The 13917-nt window shown below is 34.4% G+C and overlaps 1 protein-coding gene across 1 annotated transcript in view; it reads left to right on the forward strand.

The window, feature by feature from the left end:
• The window catches only part of LOC136852249 (ionotropic receptor 21a-like), a 19533-nt gene extending 5616 nt beyond the window's left edge, over positions 1–13917 (forward strand). Inside the window, exons 3-13 of the mRNA XM_067126700.1 lie at positions 4348–4820; positions 5199–5347; positions 5658–5751; positions 6682–6837; positions 7869–8016; positions 8911–9062; positions 9512–9663; positions 11047–11356; positions 11599–11757; positions 12455–12598; positions 13615–13917. Of these exons, the coding sequence (XP_066982801.1) occupies positions 4348–4820; positions 5199–5347; positions 5658–5751; positions 6682–6837; positions 7869–8016; positions 8911–9062; positions 9512–9663; positions 11047–11356; positions 11599–11757; positions 12455–12598; positions 13615–13917 (2240 nt within the window). The remainder of the gene's footprint in view (positions 1–4347; positions 4821–5198; positions 5348–5657; positions 5752–6681; positions 6838–7868; positions 8017–8910; positions 9063–9511; positions 9664–11046; positions 11357–11598; positions 11758–12454; positions 12599–13614) is intronic.

Raw genomic sequence — 13917 nt, forward strand, 5'->3', positions numbered from 1 at the left:
TAATGGATTTACCATGAGAGCCATGCCAAAAAATTAGGCAGTTTTCACGTATATAAGAAAAACGATAAGACCTCAAGAATTAAAAGATGAAATATTATGTTAAGAAATAATTCAAAAGGAATAAAATTGGTTTCAATTTTGCTTAATGCTGCGTTGTTAAATATGCATGAACAAGCAATGTTATCCACACGATATCTTTATTTTTACTGAATATACTATTCTCACTGAGCACTACTCTGTAGTCCAGTGCAGTAGATATTGGAATACTGTAAACTTTCATTTTTAAAATGACAGATAACTTCTTTCGAGGAGTCCAATAGTTTTTTATTAAGCTGAAGAGCCCTTCGTTAAGAACGATTTTAGGCCGATAAATTTTTAACCACTTTATACATATGTATAACCGAGTTGTTTCCCTCAGAAGGTGAATGACATAATTTTAGACAATTCGTATTCGAAAAGAAAAAAAAATTCACCGAGAATTGCGTATTGTTATAAGCATTCCATTATTTTCTTATTTAACAATCCTCATGTGAAAATATAATTACCGCCCATGCAAATGTGAAATTGATAAAGCTAAATGCATTCCCATTTGCATTCGAATCCTTGAATCACACATTGTCATTTGTGGGTAGCACTGAAAACTGACATTTCTGGTGAAAGACACAAGTTTGATGACTCGGAACCAGACAACATTTGCTCAATAATTATAGATCAAATAATACTGACGTGAATGCAGATGCTACTTAACACAATCCACGCAAAATTTCCGATAATGACTTTTTTGAATTATCCAGTGTTCTTACGATGTCACTTTTGACACGCGGCAAGTCATCAGCAATGTCATATAATGACTTGTTGATTTTTTAGTAAGTGCATTGGCATTTGTTGCATGTCTGTAATGATGTGATAGTGGTTTTCTTGCAGTGTGCTATTATCATCGGCTGTTAGATATGAATTGTGGGGTTGCCACTGCTATATATCTCATGATAGAATATTAATTTTACCGCGAATGTCTCTGAATTAAAAATTTGAGCGAATTAAATTTTTAAACTGGAGACAAGTGCGGTTGTTTAGACAATTTTATCCGACAATGTAAAATAATAAAAATTGATTATATAAGAAATTCAAATTATTATGGAAAACAGGAAAAATAAATTGATCAAAAATAGGGACTGACTTAAAGTAAAACTGTTTTATTACAGAACTTCACCAGTTAATGAGAATGTTGAGTGAAAATGAAACAAAATATGTTGAAGATGTTAAGGTGAATTGTCTGTTTTATGTCCCGGGCTCATATACGATACAGCATTCAGAATATGAATATGACAGTGACTATTGCTTTGCTTCAAGTTTGGAATCATTTCATGATAAGGGCATGCCTCTCTGTCTTTACATACACATACATACACTCATACACAAATATATATATATATATATATATATATATATATATATATATATATATATATATATATATATATATTCTAATGATGTTGTCTTTAAAATGTATATTTTTCCATGATTTTGATATATTTACTGTTCTAGTTGTCATGTGTTCTGTGTAATGATGATAATTGTTGAAGTATCATATGTAGTGTAATGTCAGATCTCAAAAGAGTCAGTGATTTATATAACTTAACAGCTTAATTTAGAGTTAATAATATGTTTTAATAGTAATGTAGTATATCAGCAACATGTGTGTGTGTGTGTGTGTGGAAGCGAATGCTTTGTTTTGCTTCAATCATCATTGTGAAAGATAATATGTTGAAAGGTTGGGGTAACAATAGGCTGCTCAGTTCTGAAAACCAACTTTGGTTCTTCGTCTTGTTTTAGAAACATGCCATTTATGATTAGCCAGCTGCCATCTGTTTTGATCATGTTAAGATTTCGTTAAAACCTTTGTCCCATACGATTTTCTGGTAAAGACGAGTACTTTTTTGAGAAATACGAACAAGTTATTTCACCGAAGCATATGCCAACTGCGTCATGTTTAAGACTGCATTTCTCTGATCACGTATTGTTCTAACGCATTAGTTTTGACCCCAAAATGTTTTGCTCAGGAAGTGACGTCATCTTCCTTTCCTAGATTTTTCCCTTGTATTTTGTTCCCAAAATGCCTTAATAATAAAGTCATCTGATTGTTTCATTTTTTGCTGGAATACTAAAAATTTACTCATTCTGATTTCAGAGATCTTTTGTGTCGCTCTATCTCTCTCTCTCTCTCTCTCTCTCTTTCTTTCTTCAAAAGAGAGAAACTGTTAACATAAAATATTTGTGTGGTCATTGGTGTTAGTATTAGCTTTTGAGATCTGACAACTTAGTCAGAAGTGTATATATTAATAACAGTGCCTATCAAAAGTGTGTTTTGTGAATCTCGAGCAGCTGCATTTGGAGTAAATTTTGTGAAAATTTTCACAAGCTTGTGTAAGGTAAAGTGAATTTTACTTATTATTACCATGGTATAATAAGGTATATTAAGGGAATTTTGCCTTAGTGAAATTGTTTTTGGTAAATATTTTGTGTATTTTTGTGTGATTTTATGTTTGGAATCTCTTAATTTTTCACATTTTATATAGTGGTGGTTTAACATTTATTTACTTATCAATTTAAGCATTTCTTAATAATTTAACATTGCATACTTGATTTAATTTTTATTTACTAAGATTTTCTTTTTAAATCTTGAGCAATACTTGATAGTTTAAATTTTGCTTGATTGATTTAATTTCTTGTTAAATTAACCTTTGTAACTTAACTCAAGAATTAATTAAATTGCTTGTTGATTTCAAGTAATAGTAAATTTTTTCAGATTGTGAATTCTAATTATAGAATTTAAAAATAAATTTTTATACTTAAAGATTTTAAAAACAGTGCTTCATTTACTGACGACTAGTGAATAGGAATAATTGTGTGCATAAGGCAAAGTGATAAACATGTTTTGTTCCTTTAGTTTTACTGAAGTGAATTAAGACCAGGGAAACAGTTAAAGTTGTTTGATGGAGTGGAGCCCTTTTGCTCTAGTATATTTGTTGTTTAATTGTTGATACCTCACACTTGTTTTGATAAACTTAGTTTGATTTTTCACGTGTTTAATAAGCTTTTTAAGGGATCACTGTTGCCTTTAGAGCACTCAGTCATAATTTTTATTGTTAGGAGTGTTCAGGTATCTGGCTGAAGTGAGGTCAATTTTTGAATTCTATGATTAGTTGTGTAGTAACCAGGTACTTGGAACACATGTGACTATATATATATATATATATATATATATATATATATATATATATATATATATATATATATATATATATATATATATATATATATATATCTGTTTTTACATGCACATACATACATACTCTATATTTATATATATACTGTATATATAGTGTGGGTATGTAAAACAGACATATATATATATATATATATATATATATATATATATATATATATATATATATAAATGTGTGTGTGCAAAGTGTGTATGTGTGTGCATGCATATATGTATATACTGTACATATGCATGTATGTATGTGTGTCTGTGTGTGTGTACTTCAACGAAAAGCAGGTTCACCTGACAGTGTGAGTGGCATTAAGAAAGAACAAGAAAATGGTCACTGTCACATTCATACTTTAAATGAGCCTCTTTCTTTTCGGGCCAACCCACGTTCATCATTTGGACGAAGATGAACAGACTGGCATCCTCAAATACCAATTTTTCCTTCTGTTGACCTAAAATTTGCACCAGGTAGTTAGACGAAGCTGCAGGTCTGAACCAGTCCTAGAAAAGTCATAAGGCTAGCAGCCTTTTGGTTAAATATTTACCAAGCAACCATGGCTAACCCCTCCTGGCGTCCTCTTCTCTAAGGGGGAAAGGCATATGGAATTACACGTACACACACACACACATATATATAGTATATATATATATATATATATATATATATATATATATATATATATATATATATATATATATATATATATATATATATATATATGAATGTCTTTTACTGTAATACTACAGTAAGATATGAAGATAAGAAGGCCCATAAAACACTATTTGAACGTTGCAACCATATATTTCAGGCACTAGCTTCCGTGCACGGAAGCTAGTGCCCGAAATATATGGTTGCAACGTTCAAATAGTATTTTATGGGCCTTCTTATCTTCATATATATATATATATATATATATATATATATATATATATATATATATATATATATATATATATATATATATATATATATATATATATATATAAGCTTCAGACATCAGAAAGAACCATCACCTTCCTATTGCGTATTCTTATTACGTTTATATTAAAGTCTTACTTTTTCTATCCCGCAGCTAACATGATTAACTCAGTGAAGTTATGGCGGTTTGTTTACCTGCACGCTTTGGTAGCCATGACGTCATCAAGGGGCTCCACGTCCGCAGTCAGCGCCACCTGTGAGAACCGGGAAGGGACCAACCCGGGAATCATTGACCAACCATGTCATGACTGCTTCACTACGGAATATAATGAATATAGAGCCGCAACTCTAAGTTCAAAAACTTCTATCTTTGGGGCTTCGCAGCAAGAGAGAATAGTGGCCCCCTTATTGAATTCCCAGTGGAATGATAAATTTCCGATGAGGTCAGAAGAGGCCAAAGGAATGGGGCCTTCCTTATCCAAGGGAGTAGATGAGTCTCTTGGAGAAATTCTTCAAGATGTTTTTGACGAGTATTTGAGAGGTTGCTCAGTAGTCTTGGCATATGACTTGAGCTTTCAAGATTCCTTGGCTCTGGATGGCATTCTGCAACTCCCCAGCCCAAAGCAGGTGAGCAGAGGCTTGTAATCGCAAAACATGTACATTAAATAGAAATCCCCCGTAGGGGGGTAGTGCCATCAGTGCACCTCATGCGGTGCACTGTAGGCATTACTTAAGATTCTATGCAGCGTCTCTTTGGCCCCTAGCTGCAACCCCTTTCATACCTTCTTCTGTTCCTCCTTTCACATTCCTTTTCTTCCATCTTACCTTCCACCCCTTCAAACCTTTTTGCTGTCAATTTCCGTTTCAGCACAGAATGACCTCATAGGTCCCAGCGCTTGGCCTTTGGCCTAAATTCTACTGTATCTCCTGCTCTGTATGTTCTATTCCCTTCTTCGATAGTCTTCGCAATTTCACTCGCCGCATCTTCTTCGGTTTTTCTCCCAGATTATCGAAGTGGAGTCGAGAGAGAGCTTCAAGGACATCGCCTTCGGAGGCGAATGGACCTGCAGGGCGTACGTGTTCCTCCTCCGCAGGCTGGACGTCCTCATCGACTTTGCAAACACCGAAGAAGGCGATTGGGACTTCGACGGGAAGTACGTCTTAATATTAATGATTAATTTGAGGTTAAATACCGGCATCGCTAATGCCAATATCGTCGACGCTAACCTTAATATATGGTTGGATTATATTGATGAAAAACAATAGACTTGGGTTTTTTTTCTCTCTCTCTCTCTCTCTCTCTCTCTCTCTCTCTCTCTCTCTCTCTCTCTCTCTCTCTCTCTCTCTCGCGACGAAACAAAATTCTTGAGCGAAATATCTTTTATAGGACACCAGGAAATCATAAAACTCCATTAGATTTCAGCAAGAAGACACTCAATAACAGTTTAAGTCTATTGCACAAAGGTACATGTTGGCTGGAACGGCTAAGGACGACTTGGAGCGATTCGTGACGTCCATGAAAGGAAGGAAAACTCAAAACATCGTTGGCATCATTAAGGTAAAAATTCGATTGCTTATTTTCAAAAAGAGGTTTAGCGGAAGTTGAAAGATGTATGTTACCTTTATTGATTTGGAAAATATTTGTTTTTATTAACTGTGGCCCGTTTATATGTTTACAAGAATTCGTTTGCCCGCGCACACACATACATTATATATATATATATATATATATATATATATATATATATATATATATATATATATATATATATATATGTATGTATGTATGTATGTGTGTGTGTGTGTCTATTTTTATGAGAGAGTAGTCCTGTATCCTTCTTTATGGGCCAGCGGCTTGACTTAAACTCATCCCATCTCAGTGTGAGGTGATATTTCTCCATTTTCTCTTTGTTGCTGATTCAAGGCTTTGGAGTAACAAAGTGTATAAAAATCTAGATGTTATCATATATTTATACACACACACATATATATTTACTTATATGTATGTATATATATATTTATTTATATATATGTATATATATATGTATATATATATATATATATATATATATATATATATATATATATATATATATATATATATATATATGCGTGTGTGTGTGTGTGTTTATGTGTGTGTGTATGTATACACACACACACACACACACATTTATTTATATATATATATATATATATATATATATATATATATATATATATATATATATATATATATATATATATATATATATAAAATGTGCACGCATATGTATACAGTACGTGTGTGCACATAACATAATAATATGTATTTGCTTATTTCCATGTATCAATGTAACTATGCTAACTTGCATGTGTATATAAATGTGTCTAGGACTGCAAACACGAAGATAAATTACGCAATAAGGAAATGGTAACTTATATTATTAGTTATCAACAAATACAGGTAGAAGTAAACGTTATTATTTTGTACTTCTTGCGTCATGCTCAGGGCAATCGCGCACACGACTGGGGTCTGTACACCAACCGGATGTACAGCGACCGTCCCTTGCAGCTGATCAACACCTGGAAGAGTGGGGAATTTAAATTCACACCTGGCTATATTTTTTCCGACAAGATATCGAACCTGAGGGGAGCCGTCCTAAAGGTAATGTTGGTAAATGGCTACCGCTGTTACTCTTGCTTTTGTTGTTGAAATTGTATGGTCGTGCTTTTAGTTTTTTTGATTTTCATTCTTTTTTTAATCGTTTTCTTGCCTTCGCATTTATTTCCTGGGTTTGGGTTTAGGCTTCTTTTTTAGTTCTTGATTTTGTTTAAATGTTTTGTTGTTTTGTTGCTTCAATTGCTTTTTATTTCTTTGTTTAATTCTCTTATTTGTTTCTGTAAGAATTTTGGTTTTGTTTTTAATTTTCTGGGTTTGTATCTCAGCTCTTGTTTTCGTTTCTAATATTTAGCTTTTTATTGAAGAGGGATTAATTTGTTAATAATTTTTTTTACTTTATTTTTGAATCTTTGTTTTTTATTTTTTCGATAAGGGTTTTAACTATTATGTTTTGTTTTAAGATATTTGCTTTTTTTTTTTTTACATTTTCTTTAGTTTTGTTTTTAAAGTTATGCGGTTTGGTTTTAACTTTTTAAAATACCTTTGAAATTATTTTCTTGTGTGTGCTTTGGTTGTATTAAGTTTTAGCTTTTTGGATTTAGCTTTTGCTTACTTGCTTTCGCTTAAAAATTTTGTTTTTTGTTTTAAAATGTTAGTTTTAAAGATATGATTGTTTTAATTTTTTTATACTTTATTTAAAAAAATGATGTTTTTCAACGTTTTGAATTTTTTATGTTTTGACACTGTTGAAACATTTTGTGGTTTTGTTTCTTTATTTTTTGCCTGGTTGTGTTAGTTTTTTACTTGTTTATTCTTTGTTTTTTTTTGTCTTTTATTCATTATTTCTTACGACTTTGTGGGTTTTGGGGCAAAAATCTTTACTTAATGTCATTTGCTCTAGACCGCTAAGGGTTATTGCAGATTTTAGCCGCACATACAGTATATCCTTGCACCATTCTCTTGTGACACCAGTTTATGACATTAAAGGACTTTAATGTACGAAATATAAATATTAAAGCGAAAATACATCTGTATGCAAAGCCTACTAACCTTATTTGCCTAAACGCGTCTGCTAGGTCGTGACCTTTGAATGGGAGCCGAGCGTCCTGTACTTCCGGGACAGGGACGGCAGGATGGTCTACCCCTTCGGCATCGACATTGAGGTCGTGTCCGCCATCGCCTCGGTCCTCAACGTCTCCCTCCAGTTCGTGGAACCGCCCCCTGGTAATATTTTTTTTTTTTTTTTATTTCACTAGCACTTCAGTGGGTGGTTGTGTGATGTAGTCGGGTTTCTTTTTGTTTTGATGAGGAACAAGTTACTGAGTGATTTTAACGGTTCACGGTGCAGATAGAATTGATGCACACATATTCACAAGCACACATACACTTATACACACAGAAACACACACACACACATACATATACATATATAAAGTGTAATAGGGTGTGTTTGATCGTGTTTGTGTATATATGTATATATATAGAATATTTAAATACATATCCACTAAATATAGCCATAATTAGAAATACATCACAGCAGCTTTGAAATTGATATAACATACCGGTGAAATAAAATAATTGTTTTCGAAAACTCATTTTCTTTCATGCACTCATAGAAAGAGTTATTTGTAGCTTGGGGGATGTTGGGGGATGGGCGGCGCGAAGGACCTGCTTGTCATATACCACAGATTCGGCCGTCATCAAATTGCTTATTAATTTCCTCTGTTGCTTTTATGTTTTTCCAAAAATCTTAAGTGAAAAACTTCCTCTCGGAAGAAATATGAGGGGAATATTAGCGGAACATTAATGTCACATAGTCAAGAAAAAATTCTTATGACTAACTGATTTTACGGTGCACTGTAGACGCCATTGAAATTATTTTTTACAGATTGACATTTTTTTATCGCTGCTTCGCTTACAGCATTTCATCCCTTCCCTTCAATTTCTTTTCAACTAGCTGTCTGGCCTCTTTCATTACTCCTTGATCCATGATTAACTGTCTTTTATGAACTAATCCTTCGGGGAAGACCTATGAATTTAGCAAAGAGACTGTGACATCTTTCAAATAGTGAAGGAAGAACAATATTTTAGGGGCGATTTCACTATTCTCTCTTACAGGAGAGCTTTGGGGCATAGCAACAGAAAACGGATCGTGGAACGGAATGGTGGGGAAACTATCGAAAAACGAAGGCGACATCGGGGTAGCCAATCTGTTTTTAACGCTTGGCCGGTTTGGAGCTATCGACTACAGCGCTCCTTATGATGCAGAGGTAAAATGGAAATTTGGGAGGAGTTATCCCATTTCATGCTTTGCTATTTTCAATGACTATAAAAAGAGGAAATTCAAGTATTCGTACGTGTGTCTGCCGATCAGGTATCTACAAAATTTTTTTGCAAGAGCCTATAATTTTTTTTTTGCTCTTAGCAGAGGAGTATTTTGAATTCTCTGACATATCTAGTTTGCTTAAGTAACATCAAGACAAAAATAAAAACTAAATCTTCCTCACTATTGCATAAAAAAAATCTGATTAATAACTGATGTCTTTGAGAGCCCATATTTATTGTCAGAGAAAATAACATAAATTCAAAGCAACTGATATTTAAGTAGAAGGTTACTGATGACATCTTTTAACAATCATGAAAGTGCTGCTATTACTTACAGTAAAAGAAGTACTGAAACAACAGCATTAATAAGGTTTGTTTCTGTCTCTCTGTGCAGGTCAGCTGCTTCTTAGCTCGGACCAGCCCACCCGCTCCAAAATGGAAGTCTTTGAGTCTCCCTTTCCAAATGAACGTCTGGATCGTCATTCTGGTCGGCATAATCATTTGCGGACCGGTTCTTTACTTTCTAGCCCTTGCTAGTGATAAATGGTGGGTTCTTTTTTTATGCTCTGAAGGAATTCGTGAGTTCCATTTAGTTCAGGTAGCAAGATATGATGTTAAGATCCATCTAGTTCAAGCTAGCTTGAAATGTGAATTCATTTAGTCCGTGGTTTTTTATATATTTCAGGCATGTAATCATGAGTTTTATTTAGCTTATGTAGAGTTAGCATTAAATGGTGATATAAAGTTAGACAGAAATGGTATGTCCTGTTTAACTGTAAGTAAAGTATATATATATATATATATATATATATATATATATATATATATATATATATATATATATATATATATATATATATATATATATATATATATATATATATATATATTGTAAAGAGGTAAACCTCACACACGCCATCTCATCCTCCAAGAATTAAAGTAAGATACAATATAAAAATATTTTACAGTCTTTCAAAATAATGTTCATTGTTTTAATTTCAACCATAAAGGTTAACTGTGGGGAAAAATTCGCCCCTATTGACTCCTCTCACCACTGTCCCTTTTGGGTGAGCTCTTAACCTCTTTTCCTTGTCCAGGTGACTGCCCAAAGACCTTGATTTTAGGTGCAGTATCTTTGGGGATGCTAATCCCGCCTGGTTACTGTCAAAGTTCCCTTTAATTTGTGACCTCTACTAATACATCTGTGGAATCAAAGAAAAGGAACTTTTAAAACAGGCATAAAAAAATAGTTGTGGGATTTCTTCCATGTTACTGATTCACAAAAAACACATCAGATCAATGCAAAAAATAAACTGTCATATAGAAATCAAAACCGAAATATTAAAAAAACACAAGTGACATAAAAATAAAAAAATGGAAATAAAAAGAAATATCCAAAGCATAAGCCATAATGTAGAAAAAACAGTACAGGTTAAACAAGAAAATGATAAAGTCTGTTCGGGCTTTGAAAATCAAAGACTTAGCTCACCTTACTGGCAGCTCGACAGCACTCCAACAAAAAAACAGGTCTTTCAGAAACAGCGATTAACAACCCAATAATTAACTTGTACTCAAAATGTAAAATCAACACTTTCTTTGTTCCGCCCATCGGAGCGAACCCATGAATGAACTTTCATCGGGAACGTGTCTGCCAACGACTTCCGTTGCGGGGAAGTTCCATGACGTAGTTGGGGCCATCGTTCAAGGATTCATGCGTCAGCGGGACCCCTCGAGCGGAAAATGTTCTCTGTCTCCACGGGCAGCAAAGCTGACCATCAGGCTTCGTAAGCACTGACACGTGTTTTCACTCGTCCAAGAATATCTTCGAGCCAACAAAATGCTTAACTGCACAAAAGGTTAACACACACACACACACACACTTGTACTATGAAATATATTCCTGAAAAAAATTCCATTCCTTTTTTCCAGTGGAGGGGAGGTGAAGATATTCCAGTCCTTCCTGTACTCTGGAATGTACTCAATGGGGCTTCACTTCCGTCAAACTCTGATGGCTCTTCCTAACCGAACCAGCACACAGGTTTACGTCAGCTTCCTGGGCCTCTACACCTTCATTCTCACAACTGCTTACGGATCCAATCTCACGGCTTTTCTGACTGTAGTCCAGACGCCTTCTGGAATAGAGACTGTCAAGGATCTCTACCAGTCTGGGGTAGAAGTCTCTGGGCTTGGTGGATTCTTCAAGGGGGCTCTGGCCTCCTCAGTAGATCCCTATTTACAGGTAGGGGTTCGTTTAAGAGGTGCCGTACAATTGGAACATTAGACCCATCATCATTCAGTGCAGCGTTCTTATGCCAAGAAGTCTTTTTATTAAATAGTCAAAAGTCACAGTCAAATAAACACTCAGATTTGCAGTTAAATGACACACCAACAATGTACAGTATATATAAAATCACGCATGTTCATGCAGATAAACGTCAATGATTACATGTTGATAGTTCATTAATCTTCCTCCCTGTGTAGGGTTTGGCAAACCGATTTGAAGCGTATGGCGACCTCAGCCTTGTGTGGCCAAAAGTCCTGAATGGGAAGTCCGTATATTTACATAACAGACAGTTCCTGGAGTTCGTCATTGCTACACAGTTTACCAACAAGGGTGTCTCTTCCGTGAGGATCATGAAGGTAAGCCTTGATAAAATTAGGAAGTATCAGATAACATCCAGTTGGCGAATTGACCAGAAGCGTCTAGATGGCGGTTTGCTCCTCATTCTTGGCTTATGGTACGTAGTTTCTGGTTCCTGGTACTTGATTCCTGGTTCCTGGTTCTTGATTCTTGGTACCTGGTTTTTGATTCCTGGTTCATGGTACTTGATTCCTGGTTCTTGGTTCTTGATTCCTGGTTCCTGATTCTTGGTCCTGGTTCTTGATTCTTGGTTCCTGGTCCATGAGTTCTAATTTCTTTGAACAAAAAAAAAAAAAAAAAAAAAACTGAGGCAAATGAGATGAATTATAAAGTATTTTAATATATACTGTACATTCTGTCCACCTCTTATTACAGTTTTTTTAATACAAACTTGCAGTTCTAATGGCATATTGCTCATACCTAAAATAAAAGAAAATTGAAGCGAGATGAATTTTAAAATATTTTAATATAGGTACGTAGATTCTGTCTGTCCGTCTGTTTTTCATTTCCTTATTTATCAATACTAACGAGCTGATCATCGTTTCTATGTGACCAAGGGTGAGGTCCACTCTATACCAGTCGGATTTGACTTTTGATTTTCGAAACTAAAGAGATTCATAATTTTTCTTTTTTTAAATCTTCCTTTGTTTACATTTCTCCGTACTCTCTAACCCCTCCCGATCTTTCTTTTTTTAGGAATGCTTCTCACCCTATAACATCGCCATGGCCCTCCAGAGGCACTCGCCTCTCAAGGGCAAGGTGGATCAGGTCATCGGCTGGATATTGGAGACAGGACTCGTCAGGAGATGGTTCTTGGAGTCCTTCAGGCAAGCCAGGAAAGTTAGTATTGTTATTATTATTATTATTATTATTATTATTATTATTATTATTATTATTATTATTATTATTATAATACTTTCAGTATTTTTTCGGTAAATCTTGAATCTGTTATTATTTTGATGGTCATCTCATTAAGAAAAGTTTATTATTATTATTATTACTATTATTATTGTTGTTGTTGTTGTTGTTTTAAATGCTTTGTTCTTACAGTATTGTTGTCTCTGAACGTATAGAAATACACAGAGCTTTCTAGAGCCGAACATTTGACTAATAAGCCAATGAGATCTCTCAGTGTGGTGTCAATAAATTATCATTAAAAAATTACCAACTAGACGCTGTTGAAGTCATATTGCAGTTTCTCAATTTTCTGAATGAGGTTCTTCATAGCATCAGGTAAGTTATATAGCAGCTGTCCAAAGTTCATTTATTCCTTAACGTTTCGGTAGTACTTTCTACCATTTACAAAAGACGAATGAATAAATGAACTTTGGACAGCTTTTACGTAATTTACCTGCAGCTACGAAGAAACCCATTCAGGAAATTGAGAAATTGCAATATAAGCTCAGTGGTATCCAGACGGCCATTCCTTTTAATGGAGATTGTTTGAAAGAGGGTCTTCTTCCAGGATTTAATTTTGATAATCTTGTTACTAAGAAAAAATGGAATGATTATTGTTATTCATAAAAATCTCATAATACCATGAGCCACTAAAATGGTGAAGAAATTCACAGTGGTGTAAATGTGAATATATATTAGAAATATGTAGAAAAATGAGAGCTTTCGAGAACCTGCTCGATTCTCCTTCTCAGTCTCTTGAGGAGGAGAATCGAGCAGGTTCTTGAAAGCTCTCATTTGTATATATATTTCTAATGTACATTTATACCTACACCACTGTGGATTCCTTCACCATCATTATTATTATTATTATTATTATTATTATTATTATTATTATTATTTATTATTGTTGTTGTTGTTGTTGTTATTATTATTATCATTGTTATTATTGTGACCTACAGATCCAAGAATCCCGAAAAGCCAAGCAAACAGACGGATCGGGCAAAGGACCTGGAATAACAAAAGAGGAAGAAGAAGCGAATAAACAACCGAGTGGTGAATCAGCAACGGGCGTCATCCCCTTGACCATAGATCACCTACAAGGGAGTTTCTTCATCCTGGTTTTCGGTTACCTGTTGTCGGTTCTGTTCTTCGGGTTTGAGGTGTGCTGCCTCCGAGGTCCTAAAAGTACCAGGAGTCCTAAGAGTCCGGCAAGTTACGATAAGGATACCAGACCAACGACAGGCTTCGGTTTCTCTTCATAA

This window comes from Macrobrachium rosenbergii, chromosome 25 (assembly GCF_040412425.1).
Source record: "Macrobrachium rosenbergii isolate ZJJX-2024 chromosome 25, ASM4041242v1, whole genome shotgun sequence".
NCBI classification, from domain to species: domain Eukaryota; kingdom Metazoa; phylum Arthropoda; class Malacostraca; order Decapoda; family Palaemonidae; genus Macrobrachium; species Macrobrachium rosenbergii.